Here is a 21,273-nt window from a genome sequence, read left to right as displayed (position 1 = left end):
GCCAACTGTAGTTTAATGAAAAAATACCACCCTAACTTTGACAAAGATCATGTTAGTATTATTTAAAAAGGTCATTTACAGGGGTGCCTCGGTGGCTCAGTCGGCTGAGCGTCTGACTTCAGCTCAGGTCATGATCTTGCGATTTGTGAATTTGAGCCCGGTGTCGGGCTGTATGCTGACGGCTCGAACCTGCTTGGAAGCCTGGAACCTGCTTCAGATCCTGTGTCTCCTCTTTCTTCCCGTCGTCCCATCCATTCTACAACAAATGAAATAGATTCCCATTTCCCAGATCCACCATGGTAACTTCTGAAGTGGCAAAGTTATTTGGCTCCATGGTTTGACCTGTTAGATTCTTTTAGAAATGGAGAATACCCATGGCTGTCTCTAACAAAAGAGTTTGTGGTAATGTGTTATAAAATTTACAAGAAGTAGACTTTGGGCACTATTTTTCTTCTTGTATTTTCCATAAACCCACCTTATTGTTGCAGTTGTTGATGGCCAGAAAGAAATGGTCATCTCCTTGTTATGTGGGGCTACTAAGCAAGGGCTTTCCTCTAAGGGTAAATTTGGCTTCTGAGTTTCTAGGGATGAAATTGTAGGAGGGGAAAACTATTTTCTCTGCAGGATACTTTTAGAGTGAGAGCCACCCTGAGAAGAGATACAGTGAGAGGAGGGAAGGGGACTGTTCAGGATATTGTGAAAGTGTAATTAATTCATAGTTTTCCTGAATACATTAAAAAAAAATTTTTTTACATTTATTTATTTTTGAGAGACAGAGGCAGAGCACAAGCAGGGGAGGGGCATAGAGAGAGGAGGGGACACAGAATCAGGTTCCAGGCTCTGAACTGTCAGCACAAGGTCTGATGTGGGGCTCGAACTCACAAGCTGTGATAATCATGACCTGAGCTGAAGTCAGACACTCAACCGACTGAAGTCACCCAGGTGCCCCACATTTTTAAAAACGGGATGATACATTTATCACATTTAAGCCAGTGGGACAATATAACGTGCCCTTCCTGAGGAGTGCTTTTACTTAGCATTGTAAAGCCATGTTAAGTAGTGATTTTTATCAACTCCTGCCAAGAGCTGAAGAGAAGCAGTTGAGGGCGCTGATTTCTTTCACTGCAAATTTAGCATAGGCCCTTGTTGTGCACTTGCTTTTTGTCAGTTATTTATTTTTTTTCTGACAGGCAGTTAATCTCATGCTCGGAAGATGGCAGTGTACGCATTTGGGAGTTAAGAGAAAAACAGCAGCTTGCAGCTGAACCTGTACCAACAGGTGTGTCTTTTCTCCTATGAAAAACAGAAGAAAGGCAGTTAAGTGCAACCACAGGAATAATATACAGTGCTCCAAATAGGCATGTTTACATGAAGCATATGCTAATTGGGATCTCAAATTCACATCTTAAGGTTGCTTTAATGTAGAACTGCCTGTTTATTTCAATTCAAGTCAACTAGTATTTTACTGTTTTAAGGGGAAACTCTTACTTTCTGGTAATCTGAACAAATGGCCCATTGAAGTATTCAATCATTTTATATTGCCTATCATAATGCTTGATACACAAATGGGATTTGTACCATCAGTTATCACATTAAAGTGTTCTTTCAGCCTGGAGGCATTAACATCGAATTCAATTTATGGAAAAATACACTTTTGTGTTTATATCATAATCTCCTGAGCTCTTGACCTGCAGGTATTTGGTTTGAAAAACAAAATCCTGGTTCATTAGCATCCTTTGCATAGGAAATCCGATGCTAGTACCTCTGGAGTTTCTTCTGGTCATCTGAAGTCATAGGGTATTGTATTTGGACATATATGTTGCTTTTCATCTACTTTTGTTGATCTGAGTTGTGTGGTTTTTGTTTTTTGTTTTTTTGACACTGGCATTCAGGCCTTTTGCTGCTCTCTTTTATTCCCAGTGCATTTTGTCATGTGAATACACCTTCACCAGTGGGTGAGGAGGGGCAATAAAAGAGATGAGCAACAAACCTTGTAGTTAAGATGAAAGGAAGTAACATATTTACATTTAAATTTTCTGTTTTTCTGATCCTTTATTCTGAGTAGAGAGCATAGTAATTTTGGGAATGACTGAAATGATTACTTTTGTAGGTTTTTTTAACATGTGGGGATTTGGAAGAGTAAACAAACAAGCCAGCCAACCTGTTAAAAAGCAACAGGAAAATGCCACTCCGTGTTCTTTGGAGCTTATTGGAGATTTGATTGGACACTCCTCATCTGTGGAGGTATTATTTTTAATAAGCATATAAAGGTTTAGGGAATTCCCACTTTTGCATCTCGCTGCTCTTCATTCAGTTGGTATCGTTTTTTTCTGAATCTAAACATGGATAGGTTATAGTACATGCAATTAAGATCTCCCTTTACGGAGATACGATGTGAGTAAGCAAGGAATGTGTTACTTCTAAATATGGGCTTAATCACCATTATTTGTGAGATGGAGACAGCCAACAATGGGACAAGGTGAATAATGTGGAATACATATGTTTAACAGTAGTAGAGGGTGCGTGGACAGTTGGGGTTATATATTGAGTTAAAGTCTTCCAGAATTGAATTCAGGGGGTCTTAATCAAATTCAAGAACAGAGCCCTGTTTTTACCTCCTTTTGAAGGATATATTGTTAGCTTCATAAAACACAGGGCTTGGTTAGCGTTGTGCATATATGAAAATGTTAGTTGAGAATTATGTATACAGTTCAAACTTGGGGAAATCTAAATACATTAGTATTTTACTATATACACTATTGCCTATAATGAAAGGAATAAGATCAATTGAGATAGATGATTGGAACTGATAACAGTATAAGCAGAGCCTTAAGGATTGAATTTCTTAAATTGTTTTTCCCTGTCTCATTGCCAGGGAGGAAAGAACTACTTTCCATGTGGAAGTGCATTTATGCCTAGCATTCATTTCTTCTATTTTAGGGCAGTGTACTAGACACTGGAGTTTACAAAGAAACCTAAAACATAATCCTTACCCTCGGGACTCATACTTGAGTAGACAGGAAGGCTATAGATCTAGTAAGCTGTTAACCTAAGCTGTTTAGGATAGACCCAGATGATTGTACACAGTGAGTACTCAGGAATTAGGAGAAAATGGTTAGTGGAAGATAGAAAATGGACTTGACCTGTACCTTGAAAGGTAGGGAGGGTTAACATAGATAGCCTTATGACGGTAAGTTTCCCGATGTTGGGTATCCTATCTTGTTTATCTTTGCTTTCCTGTAACAGGTAGCCCAATTGTTTTCATTTTGTCCTGCTTTTTAACTTTGCTTAGGTGGTTATAGTGTAGTTGGGGAGTAAGGATGTAATGTGGTAGACAGAAGTGCAAAGATAGGATCTCCTTACTGGCAAAGAGCAGACTGGCTAGGCTGGAGCAGTGGTTTCCCGTGAATAGACGCCAGTAGGAGTTAAGCCTGAGAAAGTAGTTTTGGGTCAGATTATGAATGTCCTTGTATGTAAGGCTCAAGAATTTGGACTTAATTTTTAAAATAGTAGGTACCCATTAAAGGTTTTTAAATGGTGGGGGAAACGTTCAAAGTGGCGTATTTGCTGTAAAGTGTTGACCCTGAAGTATTTTTTTTAAGTGTCTCTGAAATTTCCTCTTTTAAGTGTTACCTCCTCAATTTCCTCATTCCTTTTATATTTTTATCTTTACTTTCTAGCCATCTAAATTCTTAATCTTCCATCTCCTGTAGTATTTGCTTCCATAATTGCCCCTCTTATATCCCATCAGCTGAGGCCTTATCGTGCTATCTTCAAAACTGTGTGTTATTTCAGAGAGAACTCTCATCCTCTTGTTCTTTAATGTTGTATTTCTATCCTTTATTTCAGTCTTGCCTTCGAGGAGCTCTGTTCTACATCGGTGTTCATGCTGCCTTCTCACCAACACTCCGTATTTTTTATTCTTAGCTCCCAGCCTTTCACTATGCATGACCTTCCCTTTATTTGGGAAATTTTGTTTTTGAACCGTTGACATTTTCAGTGGTTACTGATCTATGTTCCCTTTTTCTGTGGCAAATCATAGTGTGAACTACATTTTTTAGGACCTGATTATATAGTCTTCGTTTTAACAACTGAACTAGCACCTTTTTCATGGTAGTGCCATCTATTATGCTGGGTTCCCTAAGTAAATGCTTACTGACTGATTAGAGTGCTGAAGCCAGTGTTTATCTTAGAGAATTTGGAATTCAGACATTTTACTGGTAGCTATTAGTGTGTACAATAAATGATGAACCAATTCTGGCAGGACTTCTGATATAAAACTAATACTTGAAGAATTAGATTATGGTAAAATTGAGAAGATTCAATGGGAATTCATGTATTTCACACACAAAAAATAGCTGTTACAGTTCTGATTATTAAAATACAGGATATTAGTCACATAAATAGTAGACCATTAATTTCTCATGAAAAATGATCAAGAAGTCTCCAAGGTACATATTTTACAAGCCATGTTAGTGTATAATTAGCCTTGCCTCTTCTCTTTAAATTTCCTATAATCAGTAGCTTTAAATGTCTTTACAGATGTTTCTGTACTTTGAAGATCATGGACTAGTGACTTGTTCTGCTGATCATCTCATTATTTTGTGGAAAAATGGAGAAAGAGAATCTGGATTGCGCAGTTTAAAATTATTTCAAAAACTGGAGGAGAACGGTGACTTACATCTTGCTGTGTAGTTGAAGGAATTTGGAATACTTGTACATGAACCTTGAACATCAAATATAGGGTAATACTCAAATTTGTATTGTATTATTTATTTTTTAGTAATCTCCACACCCAGTGTGGGGCTTGAACTCAAAACCCTGGGGTCAAGAGTCATATGCTGTAATGACTAAGCCAGCCAAGTGCCCCTTGTAATGTATTACTTTTTCTGGTTACTCCATAAAATTCTGGTTGAATTTTTTTTTTTGGTGGGCCTGCAAACCAGCAGCAACTTGCTTCTCAGGTATTTGTTTAACTTAAGAAATGGGTCTAATTTTAGCAGTGAATTTTCAAAAGTACTCAGATCAGAGCACAAATATTGGTTGATACAGAACTAAATTATACATGGCATCTGTATAGAAAATTTTTTAATTAGGCTTAAAGAAAATTCTATACCAGAAATTGTATGAGCTTAACAAAGAAAAGTGCTCGGACCTCTCACTCCCTTTATTTAGCATACTTTTGTTGCCTCTACATTACCACCAAAAATTGTTTTAAAAGGTACATGTACTTTTTTTGTTGGTGGTGCCAAATCAATCATTTTTTGTTTTAGTTTACTACAATTCCTCTAAACTCAGATCAATAGGAATCTTAGGGTATATCCCCCCCCCCCAACCCAAATAACTGTTAGCTAGATTGGTACTAGACCAGCAACTGCCCCTCATATAGGCCAGGGATGACAGCTAGGTCACTAAAGACTTCTGTCGCAGGTCAGAGACCATGAGCCCAGAGTACTTGATTTGTCTTAGATTTGTGTTAGCATTGCTTCAGATAGGAAATACTTGCAGTGACCACTCAGATTTAATCATCTTCCTCACCCCAGCAACCTTAAAACAGAATACTTTCCTCCCTTTGGGTACTAAAGAATAAAAATTTAAAAAGAAAAGTGGGTGACCCTTCCCCTTTCTGCTGACTCATGTGTTCATCCCATACAGCCTAAATGGAATCTTTATAAACTGTTGTTTCCCCAACCATCCACAGATGAAAAGACCTAAAGTCATCTGTGCCACACCAGTGCCCTAATATTAAGAATGAGTAAAGGCAAGCGATACTATTATTTTTAATTCACAATGAAAATAGCTTTATGGAGAAATATATTAAAATCTCTCTGCCAGCTTTCTAAGTTTTCATCCTAAAATTAGAGCGTGAGTAGTTTCCCTAAACCACGCAGACATGCATTCTAGTCTTAGTGCATCATATTGTTTATCACTTTAGTGTCTCCAAGTCATTTTCAGGCTTTTAAATTTTCCTCTATAATTACTAGCTAGCTTTTTCTTTGGAAATTCTACATGAGGTCTTGAGTTGTGTAAGACCTCTTCAATGAATTATACAAGGAATTCATAGATTTGCATTTTCAGGTAGTAATCTATTCCTATGGAGTGATGGAAACCATAGGTGAAAGCTCCAACTCAGAAAGATGGGAGATTGTAGTAACAGCCCAGACTGGACTGCTGCTAAAAAGTTGAACTTGCATTAACTTGCAAGCCCTTATGGCTGCATCCTCTGGCTGTATTCACATAATACAATCAAGAGCTTAGATTTCTGAGGCACTGTATTATTCCTTTCTCAGCTTGAGGCTGGTTCTTTGCCCCCAAGACTAACCAGCCCTGAGTTGCTTAGACAGCAAGCCAATTTTATAAAGTAAAATTGGAAATAAAGAATGACCTTCATGGTACTAAGGGTCTTCTACCTGTATTAGATTAGAATTTTTCTAAATTAATATGGCTCCCCTTAACCCAGAATGTTTTGGTAAACAACTAAGTATAAAGTATACCTTCTGAAAGACTATATTTCTAATAAATTGTATGTAGGAATGCAGTATTTAGTTAGCAATTCAGAAGATTACTCCACAATAGATGACACTGATAAAGGACATAGCTGTGTTAAAGCTTTAGTACCTGGCAGTCTTCGAGGATTTAACATTTGAGTTCTTATGAAATTAATTTAACATTATAAGGAGTAAGCTGTAACATTCATATAGAACATGTCAGACATCTGATAAATGTTACTTACCAAATGGAAGTGAAAGCAACATGGTGAGGAAAATACTGTCCTTGCCTCAAGCAAGCTTCTGAAACCTCGGCAAATTACAGTGGGATTTTGACATCCTAAACTTAATGTGTCTGAAAATAAAGTTTGTGATTCATGAAATAAAGGACACTAAAGCGAAATTTTGAAATAATGAAAAGTTTAGGCCAAAGAGATGAAATAAAAACAGCTGTTGGGAATGAAAAATGGCTGTAGGAATTTAGTTACAAGTACTTCACAAAAACATTTTCATCACATTTACATAATGCAGCATCACAACACAAAGCAGGCTGCTGTCCTGACCAAGCACATTCACTTATCATCTAACAAAAATAATTTAGATACATTTCTTTGCATGGAATTATCATATAGGTTTTCATTTTTTTGGTACAAAACATAGAAAAAAACATTGGCACATTATGTAGTGATGTCATTTTTTTTCTTCCCATTTCCTAGTTTCCAGTGTTCTGCATTCCAATTCAGTCTCTGTTTATACCTCTGAAAAATGCAGCATGGAGTAGAGGATTTGAAAAGAAAATGAAGCTATTTTGTTTACGGAGTTTCTAATATTTACAATACATAGAGAACAGGTGGCCGGTAAAAGAGAAAGGAAAATCTCAAGTCTGACTTGATGGAGATCACAGAAAGTTTTCAAAAGAGCTGTATAAAAATATGCACTTGTGCTTTAGAAGCTTTTAGCATACAATTAATAGCTTAAAATAGTATTTACTGCTTCCCCTTACGTCTGTTTTCTGATATATTTACACACCTTGCAGTCTTTTCTGTTTTACATCATTAAAGCAAAATGGCAAGGTCTCAAATATAGATTAAAAACATCTGAACCCTGAAACTTCCCCATCCCTCCCCAAATACATTATGTATAGATGGTACACTGCATAACATACTCCATGGACTTGTACCCAGGAAATTCAGATTGCTTTAATAAAAATTTTAAACTGTGAATGTATATAAATTTTCTTTTTTAAAAAATCTTATCCAAGGGCATTCAGGTTTAATGGCTTTTATATAATACTCACTATATGGCCTTGTGACTGCCTCTGTAAACCAGAAACAAGGGAAGTGCGTGGATTCCCCCCAAACAAGGTGTCAGTCCCTTCCCTACCGTGAATGGCTCACTGTTAAGGTGAATTGCTTTTATAGGAAAGAAGGCTACACAGGCTGCTGCTACCAGTCTTCAGAAGGCACTCACCAGGCCCAGGCTGCGGTCTACCTTGGGTGTCACCCCCTTGATCAAAAGAACTACTTAGCCACAGAGGCTGTGAAACTAGTTTATCAATAATTTGGTCCTAGTTGTTTTGCTCATTTTATAAATAGTTTTTTTCCTTAGGTGTTTTTATGAATCTTTCAGACTGGTGCTCTTGAGGAAAATAGTCAAGCTAAACAGCAATGTTGACTTTTATGGTAAGAGATGGGCTCACAGGCACCAAGTTTTTGCTGCTTGTATCCTGCTAGAGTAAATGAGCTCCATAGTTTGATGAGGACACTAAGTGTTCAAAAGAAAAAATATTTTTCTTAATGGAACATAACTTTCTAAAAATGCAATTTGGGACTTGAATGACTCAAAGTCAAAAATTAAACACTAACCCCTTAACCTACACCTGTCTTTTCAGTATAAAGGAAAGCCTCTTATTTACACTACTGTGATTCACAGTGCCCGTTGCAGATCAAGAGGTCCCCTTGTCTCTCGGGTTTAGCTGTCAGATGGAAGCCTCAGACTTTTGCACTTTAGGTCATCTAATGTCTTCCAGTGTTTGTAGTTATCAGCCAAATGTTGCATCAGGGCTGGCAGATGGGCAAAGGCTGCAAGGACATCAAAGAATCACAGGTTAGATGCCAGGAACATTTATAAGGCCGGTGCTCTGTGAGACATATGGAGGCTCAATATAGGAAGAGAGGTACCCTAGGTCAGGCCTTATGCTACACGTGAACATACAAGCATGAGAAGGGTAGATCGTTAAACACTAGTTTCTGAAATACAAACAGGTCCTCTTAGTTAAAAGTGGAAGAGCCATTTATCAGCAACATTACAAAATGTATTAAGTCTACTCTGAATCAGATTCTTTGGGTATTCTTTCTAGAGTTTCCTCCAATGATAGGAAAAACTGCTATAAGCTTTGGAACCCTATGCTTTGAAGAAGTGAAGACTTGTAGATCCAGTTATCAAACGTCCATGGAGTCTTCTGTACTCAGAGGTTCTCTGCAAGGTGCTGGCCACGCAGAAAGTGGACATGCACGCCACCATAGCTAACTTAAAAAAACAAAACAACATTTCACATACACCTGTAGGCCCAGCCTATGTCCTTAGGGGTTATCCTCATAAAGCAGAACAAGATATTCTGTTGAGGTGACAAAACACCAAGTCTCTTACCATCCCAAGCATCAAACATGTCTGTTATGAAGTAGTCAATGAAAGAGATTTGGGATTTGGGGATGCTACATGTATTCCGGTCAAACACTGGCATCACCACAGGGAGCCCCTGTCTCTTCTCTTCGTCAGTCTGCAAGACATGAGAACACAGACAGGGCTGAGGCACATGAGGAGCTGTCACGGTAGCATTTAGTTTCTCAGAACAACTCTGGAAAGGGGTCATCATCCAATTGTATCTATGAAGAAGGAGGCTCAGCAAGCTCCTGAGGCCTATAGAAATGAACCACCTGATGAACTGTGGTGACTGAATTCAGGTCTTGTGAGTCCGAAGTCTCATACCATACCACAGCCCCTCCTGAAGCATCAACCTCCGAGTTCTTAACTCCTTTCCTGAGATCGATTTCCAAAGTAGTACCAGTAGTATTAATACTAATAATCCTGACATTTACAGTGAGGGTGCAGTGGGTAAAACTTCTTGTGCTTTGGCATGAATCGGCAACTGTCACTAAACTGTACCAATAATCATTTTATTATTCACTGCTACATGCCTGAGGTTTAAAACCCCAATTTTACTTAGGAATATCCTCACTGAAGCAGTAAGAATTACTAGTCTTATTAAAGTTTAACCTTTGAGTATGTATCCTTTGAAAATTCTATGTTTTGACAAAATGGAAAGTTCACATACAGTCCTTATACTGCATACCAAAGTATAATGGTTGTCTTGAGGAAACGCATTTATTGAGGTGACCTAGCCTTTTTTTTTTTTCTTTCATAGAATACAATTTTCACTTGAAAGGATGACAAACTATGATTGTTCAGATTTGGGTACTGGTCATGCAGCTCTCTCAGGAATATGTAAATCTGAATAATTTGCACATTAGAGTGTGTAATGTGTGTGTGTGTGTGTGTGAAGGCCATTATGTACTAAGCTGAATATTAACATCCACATTTCCTGATGGTGTGTTGAACCAGAGGCCACATGATCAGAGGCCTCGTTTGTAGCTTCTGATTTTTAGGTCACAATGCTTGTGAACGTCAGTACATTCCTTTTTGGGAAAAGGACCCTTAAACGGGGAGCTTCTATTAAAGAACTTAAAAGTGCTTCTTTTCCCATTCCCTAATCACATACTTAGGAGAGTATTAGGAGTAGGATTTCAAGTCTTCTCTGGATCCTGGGAAGCCCATTAATGGCCTCCTGCCAGCTTTGGGCTCAGCTTGCTCATTTCAGATGAACTGATGAGGTATCCTTAAAATATCCACTGTTGCTTAAGGAGTAATTTGGGATTTTTAACCCCTTGGTTCTGGCAAGCCGAACTGCCTGTCCTACTTTTCTTCAATTCAGGGCTCTTCCCAGCCTTGAAAGCTGCAGTTAACTTACTGGATACTTGGCTAGTCATTCCCTCTGGCAGTCCTTCTAGACATTTTCAGCTATTCTTTATCCTGCCTTAGTGGTAGAGCCTAGCCATATAGGTCCCCCCAAAATACATTACTTGTAGCTGTTTGTTTCTGTGACACATACACACCTCAATTCTTAGGGCCTTTTCTCTGGAAGTAGGCTTGTATTTAGAATGGCATCTTGTGGTCTACTAATTTCTCAATTTTTTCCCTTTAACTCCTTTTCACACTGGCTAAGTGAACTACATATTGCTGCTCTTGTTAAATAAAAATTCTATTTTTCTTCATAATTTCGTACATTTTTTCTCTCCCAGAAAGTCCTTTCCTATTTCCATAATTATCTTTCAAAAGAAAAACAAAACACAACTCTACTGCCATTTCCCCAGGGCTTTTTTTTTTTAATCTAGGAAACAAGGTTTCTTAACTCTGATAGCCCTTAACATACCTCCTTTTGAGCTATTTCCTTTTTGTAGCAATGTGTGGACCTATCTATGTCTACACAGCTCCCTTTCTATATTCTGAGCTGCACCCGTGCAGGAGTGTGTCTTCTTCCTATCTGTGTCCTTACATGCTCCATGGTGAGAATAACCTAGTGAGCGAATGGACGATAGCTCAGATTTGGAGGGAGTTCAGGATCTAACAGTTTGATGATGACAAGGTACTTCCAAAGGCTCAGTTTACCCTTTTCCCCTAGAGTAACTTTGGTTACTGACCAGCCACATGAATCACTCCTGAGGGAACCAGAAGCCATTTCTAGAAGAGAAGTGGAGCTTCCCTAGAGAGGCAGTATACCTGTGCAAAATACTCCTCAGAGATCCTCCCAGCCCATTCAATGCACAGGTCCAGGGGGCGGCATGGGTTGGCGACATCAGCACACTTGATCATCATCCGCTTGATCAGAATTTGGTTTTCAGGAAAGTTCTTCCCAGTAGGGTTGCATTCACAGTCGCTGCCCTCAATCTGGAGAACAGATGGTCAGATCATGGTTAAAATGATGATGCGATCACAATGACCAGACACTAGAGAGTTATCACCCAGGTACCTTTGGACAGGACTGGGACTCAAATTTTCCCATCCTTAATTCCAATTGTATTAATTCCTTAATTCCATATTCCATACACTGATCTATTCTCATACAAAAATAACCTCAGTCAATACAAAACCAGAGTTTACTATTTTTTTTATGTTTATGAGAGGGAGGGGAGGGGAGAGGAGAGGACCCCCCAAAAACCAGTTTAAAACATCACAGTCCCTATCACCACTCATCCACTCCCTCGCTTCCATCCTCTTCCCCAAAGGTAACTGCTACAAACAGGGTTTTGTGCCATATTTAGTAGTTTAGTATGTAGTCTTAAAGGTGAGCTTCTCTCCCAATTTTATCAGGACATGTGGAAAAACCAACTTTCAGGTTTAAAAAATATGTTAAAGATGGGAAATAACACATACCTGTGACCCTTCAATCATTTCTTCATTTACTTCTATTTCTTATGCCTGCCAGCTCCTTCTGTCCCACCCCTACCCACTTTGTTTCTTTCTCTTAAGGCATCTGTCCGCTCATGTTTTCCTGGCTGCTATTCTGAGTGGTAGGGAGTCATGAGCCATGTACATTTTGGGGGGGTGGGGGTATGAAGAGAAGCAAGTGGACCAGGGCGGGACTCTGTGTGTTCAGTCATGTTTAAGAAGACTGGGCATACATGAAAAGATGCTCCACATCACTCATCATCAGGGAACTGCAAATCAAAACCACAATAAGGTACCACCTCATACCTGTCAGAATGGTTAAAATTAACAATACAAGAAACAAGTGTTGCTAAGATGCAGAGAAAAGGGAACCCTCTTGCACGGTTGGTGGGGATGCAAACTGGTGCAGCCACTCAGGAAAACAGTATGGCAGTTCCTCCGAAATTACAAAATAGAACTACCCTTTGATTCACCAACTGCGCTGTTAGGTATTTCCCACAAGGATACAAAGATACAGATTCAAAGGGGCACATACACCCCGATGTTTACAGCAGTGCTACCAATAGCCAAACTATGGACAGAACTCATGTGTCCACTGACTGATGGATGAAGCGCGCGCACACACACACACACACACACACACACACACACACACAATGGAATATTACTCAGCCATCAAAAAGAATGAAATCTTGCCATTTGCAATGACATGGGTGGAGCTAGAGTATGATGCTAAGCGAAATCAGTCAGAAAAAGATAAACACCATATTTCACTCATGTGGAATTTAGGAAACAAAGCAGATGAACATTAAACAAACAGAGTTGATGGAGGGCGGCAGGGTGGGAGATGAGCTAGATGGGTGATGACACCCATCTAGGAGAACACTTGTTATGATGAGCACTGGGTGTTGTATCTAAGTGATGAACCACTGAATTCTACTCCTGAAACCAATATTTCACTCTTCACTAACTAGAATTTAAATAAAAATTTGGAAAAAAAAAGAAAAGAAAAGACTGGTTGTATAGTAGTGTGTACTGAGTGATGGATGTCAGGTCAGGGGTCCTGAACCGAGTGGCCAGGTCTAGGAGTAGGTTTACATAAATGCAGTAATAGGCCAATTATACAAAACCTGGAAGATTGCTATTCTCTTCTTTCAAAGACATCATCACATTGTGTGAAAAAATTAATTAGATCTGCAGACCTCTGCCAAAGTGAAAGCATAACATTTAAGAGTTTTTTGTTCTGTTTCAAGATCAGACTTATTTATTAAACCATCAATGGGCTTCTGAAGGTAGTTGTTTTGATTACCTATTACTGGGAAGTTACTGCTTACCCTAGGCAATGTGATAAATAATAAACCTCAACACAGAGCTTGGGGCTTATTTGATGGGTGACTTTCCTCAAGTCTAAATTCTGTGGTTCTGTATAATTTTTCCCTCCTGAATCCCTAGATCCTTACCCCCGTAAGTCCTCTGTGGAAAGAGAAGGCCCTGACATAATGCTGTGGGATCCCTGGAGGATGAAGTAGAACAGATGGGGTGGACACCGTTCGTGCATCTGGCCCGGTCAGGTGATGGGTCCTACACAGAGAGTCTCCATACTGATCATCAGGTTACTTTTAAGACAACCATTCATCACTCATCAACATATGCAACCTCTTCTCAACGGAATGAGCAAAAAGCTTTTCTGACTTTACAGGGCTATGAGCAGCTTCATGGTCTCAGAGGTCAGTTGATTTCATTTTAAACAACTGGGATGTGAACCCTCTGTGTTTCTAAAACTCCAGTTTATAGAGGCCTTAAGGCAGGACTAAGGTACGTCCTTAAATTTTAAAATTTATGTCCGTAAATTTTAAAAAGGAAAAATGACTTCTGCTTTTGTTATCAACTAGCACTCACATTTTGACTGTATATAATCTTTAAGTACTGATGTGGTTTTAATGCAAATCATCAGGAATACAGTTCTGTAAAACATCCATGTTTTCTTCTAATACTAAATTTCAGCTTCTGTTTTTACTTTTGTTTTTATTAAGTTTTCTAATTCCAGTAGAGCTAACATACAGTGTTATGTTTAGTTTTAGGTGTACGATGTAGCGATTCAGCAATTGTATACATTGCTCAAGTGCTCATGATGATAAGTGTCCTCTTTTATCCCTATCACCTATTTCACCCACCCCCCTCCCCACCGCCCACTTCCCCTCTGGTCACCACCAGTTTGACCTCTAGAGTTAAAGAGTCTGTTTCTTAGTTTGTCTCTTTTTTAAAACATCCACTTTTGAGGTCTCCAATGTCACAAAATTAGAAAAGGCTTTGGGTGCCCTAAAATACCACCATTTATCCAGGCTCTGCTGTCTGCAGTTCTCGTCTATCTCACTCTTGGGCCTATCTCCTCCTCCCGTCACCACTGGGTTTATCTCAAGACCTTTCTTTCTAAGGAAGGTAGAATTACTGTGGACACTATGGCCAGTATTTTCAGCCCGTCTTTACCACCTCCAGGCAAACAACCATCTTGTGTCCAGGATGAAGAGAAAGTACGTTGCGGCCAGCACCGGCTCTAATGGAAATAATACGCTGATGTATCTCATTATAGGTGAAATGCTTACCTCAGCCGCCAGGGGCTTATTGATGCTGTTCACAAATTTGTTCACATGTTCAAAGTGTTTTGTCATCTCTGTTGCTAAAACCATGTCAATAATAGCCTGGCGTAGTGTTCGATAATGGTTCCTAAAATAACCAGAAGACACAGGGCCTTGTTCATATCACGTCCAGAATTAGAACTGTTCTGCTACCATTTCACCATACTTCCCACACCATATGAGGCAGCTGGGGGCACAGAATTAAGAAATGAGTGCAGATCATAAAAAAGTTTACCTGCCCCTCTTTCCATTATGCCAGGACTTGATGACACCATTCGATTTTCCCCAGTGAAGCTGACTCTTCCTTGTGGGGTGTGTGTGTGTGTGTGTGTGTGTGTGTAGTAACTGGCACATAGTAGGCATTTATTTTACAAAGTGGTTTCCTTCTACCTTCCCTTGGAAACGTATCAATAGTAAGATAGAAGGAAATGCCAAGTTCCTTCCCTACAAGACTGACACAGCAACCTGATGAGCCGTCCCCGTTATATTCGGCGCAGACACAGTGATTTGAATTACAGAGAACTGTCATTACTTCTTTAGATGATGGTAGGGGAATAATGTTTTCCCACTAATAAGTAACTCTCTAACTCATAAATACGGAGAACAAACAGAGCGTTACTAGAGGGGCTGGGGGGGTGGAATGGGCTATATGGGTAAGGGGAATTAAGGAATCTATTCCTGAAATCACTGTTTCACTATACGCTAACTAATCTGGAGGTAAATTTTAAAAAATAAAAAAATAAACTTTGAAAAAAAAGTCATTCTCTAAAATAGAAGTGACAACCCATGGGGCAACAAACCTGCCAAAACATTACTCTCCAGTTCCTATCATCTTTTTCTAACTTTCAGGAGCCAGAACGGGGAGCTGAATAAAATTGGCTCTTGGATAAAATTCTTTCAGTCAAAGTTTTAAAAAATAAGCCTTAATCCTGATGAAGTTTAAGTTGAGGGTAGAATATCTGGTCTCCATGTTTTCGCAGATGTCTGGAAATCAAAGTGATAGGTCCATGTTGACAAGTGTTCCCCAAGGCCCAGGTGAGCCCTGTGCTCTGTGTAGTCTGCCCTGCCCCAGAAGTCCGCTCTCCAGCCTGGCTGGTGCCGTGTGGCAAACAGCCATCGTCTGACTGCAGGCCTGTAGCAGCCAAGAGGAAGTGCTCCTCTCGGTTCACAGCTGGCCAACTTTCACCAGACAGGAGTACAACAGCCAGGGGGAAATGCCCAACCCTCTGGGCTCTAATGACTCTGCCGGGACCTGTGGAACAACGCTGTCTCCTCGTGAGTTAGGATTTTAAGTGGCAAAAACTCAACTGGGGAAAGCCAAGGAAAGATGCATTTTCCGGGAGTGACACAAAAGGCAGGATGTCCCCTGGGAGGGTAAAAATATCTGCTGTATTTATTAGTAAGACAACCAGGGTTTTAAGTGTTTTTGCGCAGTGTGTAAAACACGTTTGTGAACTCAATGAAGAGCAAATGAAATTCAGAAAGATGAAAGCAGTCTGGAAAGTATAAGTAAGCTTATAAGGGCAAGGTGATTACCGTCTGGTACAATGGTCCAACTATTGTTACTTCCCCCTTTCCCTGCCCTAAGAGAAGCTAAATACTTGGAGAAGTTACATAAGACTGAATGTCCCACTACCGTTTCACAAACCCGAGCAGAGGAGCCCAAGCACAAACCTGTCAATGTTCTTGAAAATGTTGCATTTGCTGTCCTTGACCGTGAGCTGGAAGGCCAGGGCGGTGTGGTGACTCTCCAGGACAGCGGTGTCATTATAGAGCACAGCGAGTTCACTGCCTGCGTTGCACAGGAACGAGTTGGTCCTTCCCGGGTGATCCACATCGTGGACTGTGGCGGCAATCAGCGCTGCCACCTCATCCAGCTGATCGAGGCTTCCCTGGGGTCACGAGGAGGCAAGGTTGAACGTTATCCACTGAATGTCCGGATCCTACACGTCTCTCAGGGGATGGGCCAAGGGATTTGGGATTATCAGAATGTTCTCTTAGTCTGATGAGCCTTCTCTGACTTCCTGGAAGTTGAGAGGCTGCCTAGGATATATCACATCGCCTGGTGTTGCTGTGGATTATGTGGAAGGAAACAGAAATCTGAGTTGTTGTACGTGACAGACGTATTATCACGGACACCGAAATTCTTTTCCCAGGATCTGTTCACTCCAAGTCCTTTGCAGGAAGAAGCCAAACAGGACTTTTCAAGTGTTTGCCCTGTTGTATTTATTGCTGACTCTTTTCCACACGTGAAAAGCAGAAAGTGGCCTAAGATCACAAGTATTACTTATTTTGTTTGCTTACTTACACAGAGATTGAGAGAGTGGCAGTAATGGCACAAAGACAACCAAACTCTTCACACAAAGGTGAAAAGGGGTAAAGCCAAGCAGTACAAGAGCATCAAGGACAAGAACAAGAATTTTCCCGTGAAAACTGAGGCTAAAGGGGCTCTTGCAATTAAGAACAAAATTCAGCTCTAGGTGAGCAGGTGGCAGAGGCACAAAGGGAGACCCTCTTTCTATAGCTCTCGGTATGTAATTTAAGAACACAAACCAGAGCAGAAGGGCACACGGATGTTTTCTCAGATCACAGCCTTAGGAAGAAGTTAGTAAATGGGCTACTATTATAGAAGAGATCCTGTACTTCAGGAATTCATTCAGTAATCATTTATGATACACTTACTGGGTTCCAGCTGTGACTCAGAATGCTGGCACTACAATGATGACCTACACTGGCATGCTCTCTGCACTAATGGAATTGATAATTTCCTGGGGAAGGCACAAATCACACACACACACACACACACACAGATACACTTGGTCTTAGCCAAAAGGCCGAGAAGTGATCACACACACACACACACACACACACACACACACAAATACACTTGGTCTTAGCCAAAAGGCCGAGAAGTGATCACACTCACACACACACACGTAACTGACTGTGAAACATGCTAAGAAGGAAAGTACAGATGCTTTGACAGAGTAACCCCAGGCCTGATCTGGTTTAGGGCAGGGCTGTTGGTTCAACTCTCTGTGACGATGGCAATGTCTGTGCTGTCCATATATAAACCCTGGTCACACGGAGCTACCAGACACCTGAAACGTGGCCAGTGCAACCGAAAACTGAATTTTTTCATTTTATCAGCATAAAAGCCTGAAGGAGAAGCAGAAATTAGCCGGGCAAAAAATGACAAGAGAGAGAATGCCAGGCAGAAAGCCTACATGGTGTTCCTGAGGTCCAACAAAGAAGTGGTTTATTCAGGCAACTTAAAGAGCATCGCTGTGGCTGAAGGGTAGTGAGTAGGGGAAAAGTGGTACCCGAGAAGAGGCTAGAGGGGCAGCCATAATTTTCTGGCATTACAGAGTTGTTCTCCCAGGCTCTGGGAGGTAAAAATGCCAACTGCTTCTCAGACCCTAATGGGTAAGGGAGCAATGAGTCTGAAGCTAGCCCTGAAAGGTTTCTTGAAAGCTGTCCCTACCAGAAGACAGCCATTTCCATTTCCAACCCTGACCACCTGGAGCAGGAGTGGGGGTGGGGTGGGGGGCAATTCCTGGCTTGGCCCCAGTCCACACGTATAGCTTTCCTGACCAGGGACAGCACTCGATGCTGTTCCTTTCAGCTCTTTTCAGACACTGATGATTGTATAATGCCCAGAGCAAGCAGAAAAGCTGGCCCCGTTTTGCTTCTGGTCAGGGAGGTACAGTCAGGACCCAAAGCTGCCCTGATGGGGCTCTCCTCTGACTCCACCTGTGCAGGGAGGACCCATGGAACCCACACTTTGGGCCTGCAGCTAGCGGTCCTGGAGTATGTTCCACCTTGACTGGAGCCTGGGGCCAAGTTTTTAATTTTTTCAATAAAAGAGACTCAAGTAACTGCAGTAGACACACAAGTGGCATTAGATGAGACATGTCTTTTCTTCCAGCTTACACTGATTTAAACCTGGGAGTGGTTGTGGTGGGAGGCAGGAGAAGAAGGCTGGGCCCCCCCCCCCCCCCAGCAGATGGGAGAAGCAAGCCCTTCCTGTGGGAGGGAGGGACCGTCTGCGGAAGAAAACTTCCTCACCAAACCCACAAGAGGAGAAATTTCAGACCTTTGGAGATGCAGAGAGTTCTGCATCATTTTTGCCTTCTTTAACCAATGGGAGTAGATTTGGATCACCCTGAGGCAAACTGGCCAGACTGGCCCCCATTTTAGATGAGCCTTTCAAACAGTTCCTTCCCTACGATGGTCACCTACACCCAGAGAATAACAACAGGGCGCTGGCTACCCTAAGCGCTCTGGTTGCAATGGTTCCTGGGAATCGGGAAGAGTAGGGGGAAGAGAGTATCTGTGACAAATTCAAGGGGAAGGCCAGCTCTGGACATGTTATCCAGCTGGCTGGGGTGGGGATGTGGAGCTATGTCACAGTGATATCAAGATTTTTAGTCTGAGCATAAAGAAATGAGGGTGACGGATGGGTATTCGGTAAAAACACATTTTCCTGACTCTCCTCATCAGTGGCAGCAGGTCTGGCACAAGAGTCCCCAGGATTAAATCCTGCTCAGAATGCCTCACGGTGGACTAACCAGTGGTCTGGGGCTGCTGACTCAACCTTGGAGATAAGGAGCCCCCTCCACCTACTTCTCCAAGGTTCCTGGCAGTTCTAAATTTCCTGATTCTCTGGCAAGACTGTCAGAAAATGTCTTTTGAATTTGAAGTAATTATAGTCTTAGCCTTGTTTCTATTGCTACTTGAGAAATTCAATCAGATTTTGAATATGCTAGCAGAAGTCACAATCTAAAGAAAAATTCCTGGGGGAGGGAGAGTATGGGAGGTGATAAAGTGACCAAGAGTTCCCTGATTTATCAAGCATTTAATGTGTATTTTTATATAGTCGTTCTGCCTAAGTGAGGGTCATCTTTACGTCCTGCCCTCAACTTCGCAGTGCACAGCCTCAGCTGTCTAAGGTTTCATGCAGTGTAAAATGGAGGAACATGAGCCTGGAGTAGGAATATCAAAGTGTCTTAGCTCTTCAAAGGAACGTGCTATCCCAACAAAGCCTGAGGTCACCTTTTTGAAAAGGAGGTGATAAAAGTCTTCAAAAGCATCATTCTTGGACCACATTCTTTACTTTGCTGATGATGAAAGTGAATACCAACATTAGCTTTTGGCAAAATTGAGAAGGAAACCTCCTCTTTCCCCCATTTTGGTCCCATTTCTAGCTCCTGCTACCTGTCCTGCTATCACTCTTCTAAGTAGCCAGGGTCTTAAGACTAAGGATATGATCTAACGTCAGGCCGCTGGAGGTTGACAGGAATTGCAGTGTCTATATAGTACTTCTCGCAGGGGCATCTACATTCTAAGCTTCAGTTTTAACTGTAGCAAAGGAATTACAAGCTTCACTGCAAGTGCTGGTAGTTGGGAAGGAGGAGAGATGGAGATCTCTTGCCAGCTGTACATGGGGTATACGTAGGGCTGTCCTATAAATCAGCACCTATTCATAGCAGTACAGGTGCTTCTAAGTAAGATTAAGGGACGTGGAACTCCTTCAGAATGATTATGCAAGTCATTAAAGTAGGATATACACATTCACACCTACACAAAACACACACGTATATATGTATGTATATTAGTAGAATGCTGAGTGGCTCCTTACTGTCTGGGTTACCATGCACCAATGGCCAAATTGTGATCCTAAAATGTAACCTCTAGACCTAGTAACCATTTGCTGTAATAACTAAGTCCTGTCCTCTAATTCAGTATCACAACGGGCTCCCAGTGAATACTTGGAGAATAGGTTCATGAATCAGCCAGGCATGTAAGGGAGTCTACAGTGGCATCAGTTATTACTTTAGGCCTTTGCAAGAGGGGAGAGCTGGAAGCAAAGGCCATGTCTTTACAATACCAACATGACAAGTTAATTTGATAACCCAAAGAACTATGAGATTGGTTGCAATTTGTATATACATAAATGGTTATTTGCCTTATATGTTTATTAGGATTGAGCTCTTGGACCTCCAATCTAAGCAGGTAACTAGATCATGATACCGAAATTCTACCTTTACTCTTTCCTTTCCGAGGAAGAAGGCAGTGGCGTGCAGGACATCGGCGGCATGGGTGGAGTTATGATAAGCATTGGAAGAGTGGTAGTTGGCCTCAATCACTTGGAGCCAGGCCCGAAGAGTAGTTTCAGAACAGTGTAAAAATTCACAGACTCCAAACCGGGAAAATACCTTTAAGCCCAGGTAAACCAATGGCCTAGAAAACAGGAAAACAGACCCTGATTCATTGTGTTCACTGGTCTAGAAACTGCTTTCTTTGATGACACTGGGGAATAGAGGCATTTTTCTTGTGACGTTTACTCCGCATGAACAAGAGCTTAAAAAACATCCCCTCCCTAAATTAGGAGATAGAGCATCTCCTCATCAGTCACTTCTTTACAACTAGGTGCCTCATGGTGGTCAATCCAAATGATTTCTCGATTATCTTAAACTCAGACGGCCTTCAGTGACTCTAGCAACCAAAAAAGATCCCTGATAGTCCCTCTCCATCTCTACTTCCATATAACCTCTGTATTTCCTCTGTGTCGCCTCACAAAGTTACTGAGCCTAGGGAGAGTGGTGTCAGTAGAGTCCTACCATTTAAAATCATATTACTTA

General features: G+C 41.0%; 2 protein-coding genes across 8 annotated transcripts in view; one reads left to right on the top strand and one right to left on the bottom strand.

Moving 5' to 3' along the window:
* WDR41 (WD repeat domain 41) overlaps window positions 1–7,661 on the top strand; it is a 188,861-nt gene extending 181,200 nt beyond the window's left edge. For 3 of the 6 annotated variants that reach the window (XM_049649691.1, XM_049649694.1, XM_049649693.1), the window contains 4 exons: window positions 1,191–1,279; window positions 2,111–2,244; window positions 4,543–4,745; window positions 7,205–7,660. In XM_049649691.1, coding sequence (XP_049505648.1) covers window positions 1,191–1,279; window positions 2,111–2,244; window positions 4,543–4,695 — 376 coding nt within the window. In that variant the 3' untranslated portion in view covers window positions 4,696–4,745; window positions 7,205–7,660. Of the gene's footprint in view, window positions 1–1,190; window positions 1,280–2,110; window positions 2,245–4,542; window positions 4,746–7,204 lie in introns of all 6 variants that reach the window. The other 3 variants (XM_049649696.1, XM_049649695.1, XM_049649692.1) reach the window with 2 other exon arrangements.
* A 19-nt stretch (window positions 7,662–7,680) lies between these two features.
* The window catches only part of PDE8B (phosphodiesterase 8B), a 141,135-nt gene continuing 127,542 nt past the window's right edge, over window positions 7,681–21,273 (bottom strand). For both annotated transcript variants that reach the window (XM_049649690.1, XM_049649689.1), the window contains 6 exons: window positions 20,674–20,872; window positions 16,304–16,521; window positions 14,597–14,717; window positions 11,325–11,492; window positions 9,138–9,267; window positions 7,681–8,569 (listed from right to left, as the gene is read on the bottom strand). In XM_049649690.1, coding sequence (XP_049505647.1) covers window positions 8,460–8,569; window positions 9,138–9,267; window positions 11,325–11,492; window positions 14,597–14,717; window positions 16,304–16,521; window positions 20,674–20,872 — 946 coding nt within the window. In that variant the 3' untranslated portion in view covers window positions 7,681–8,459. The remainder of the gene's footprint in view (window positions 8,570–9,137; window positions 9,268–11,324; window positions 11,493–14,596; window positions 14,718–16,303; window positions 16,522–20,673; window positions 20,873–21,273) is intronic.

Source organism: Panthera uncia, assembly GCF_023721935.1.
Source record: "Panthera uncia isolate 11264 chromosome A1 unlocalized genomic scaffold, Puncia_PCG_1.0 HiC_scaffold_17, whole genome shotgun sequence".
In the NCBI taxonomy this organism is placed as follows: Eukaryota; Metazoa; Chordata; class Mammalia; order Carnivora; family Felidae; genus Panthera; species Panthera uncia.
Note: the sequence above shows the minus strand (reverse complement) of the source record. Positions and strands in the feature narration are given on the sequence as shown.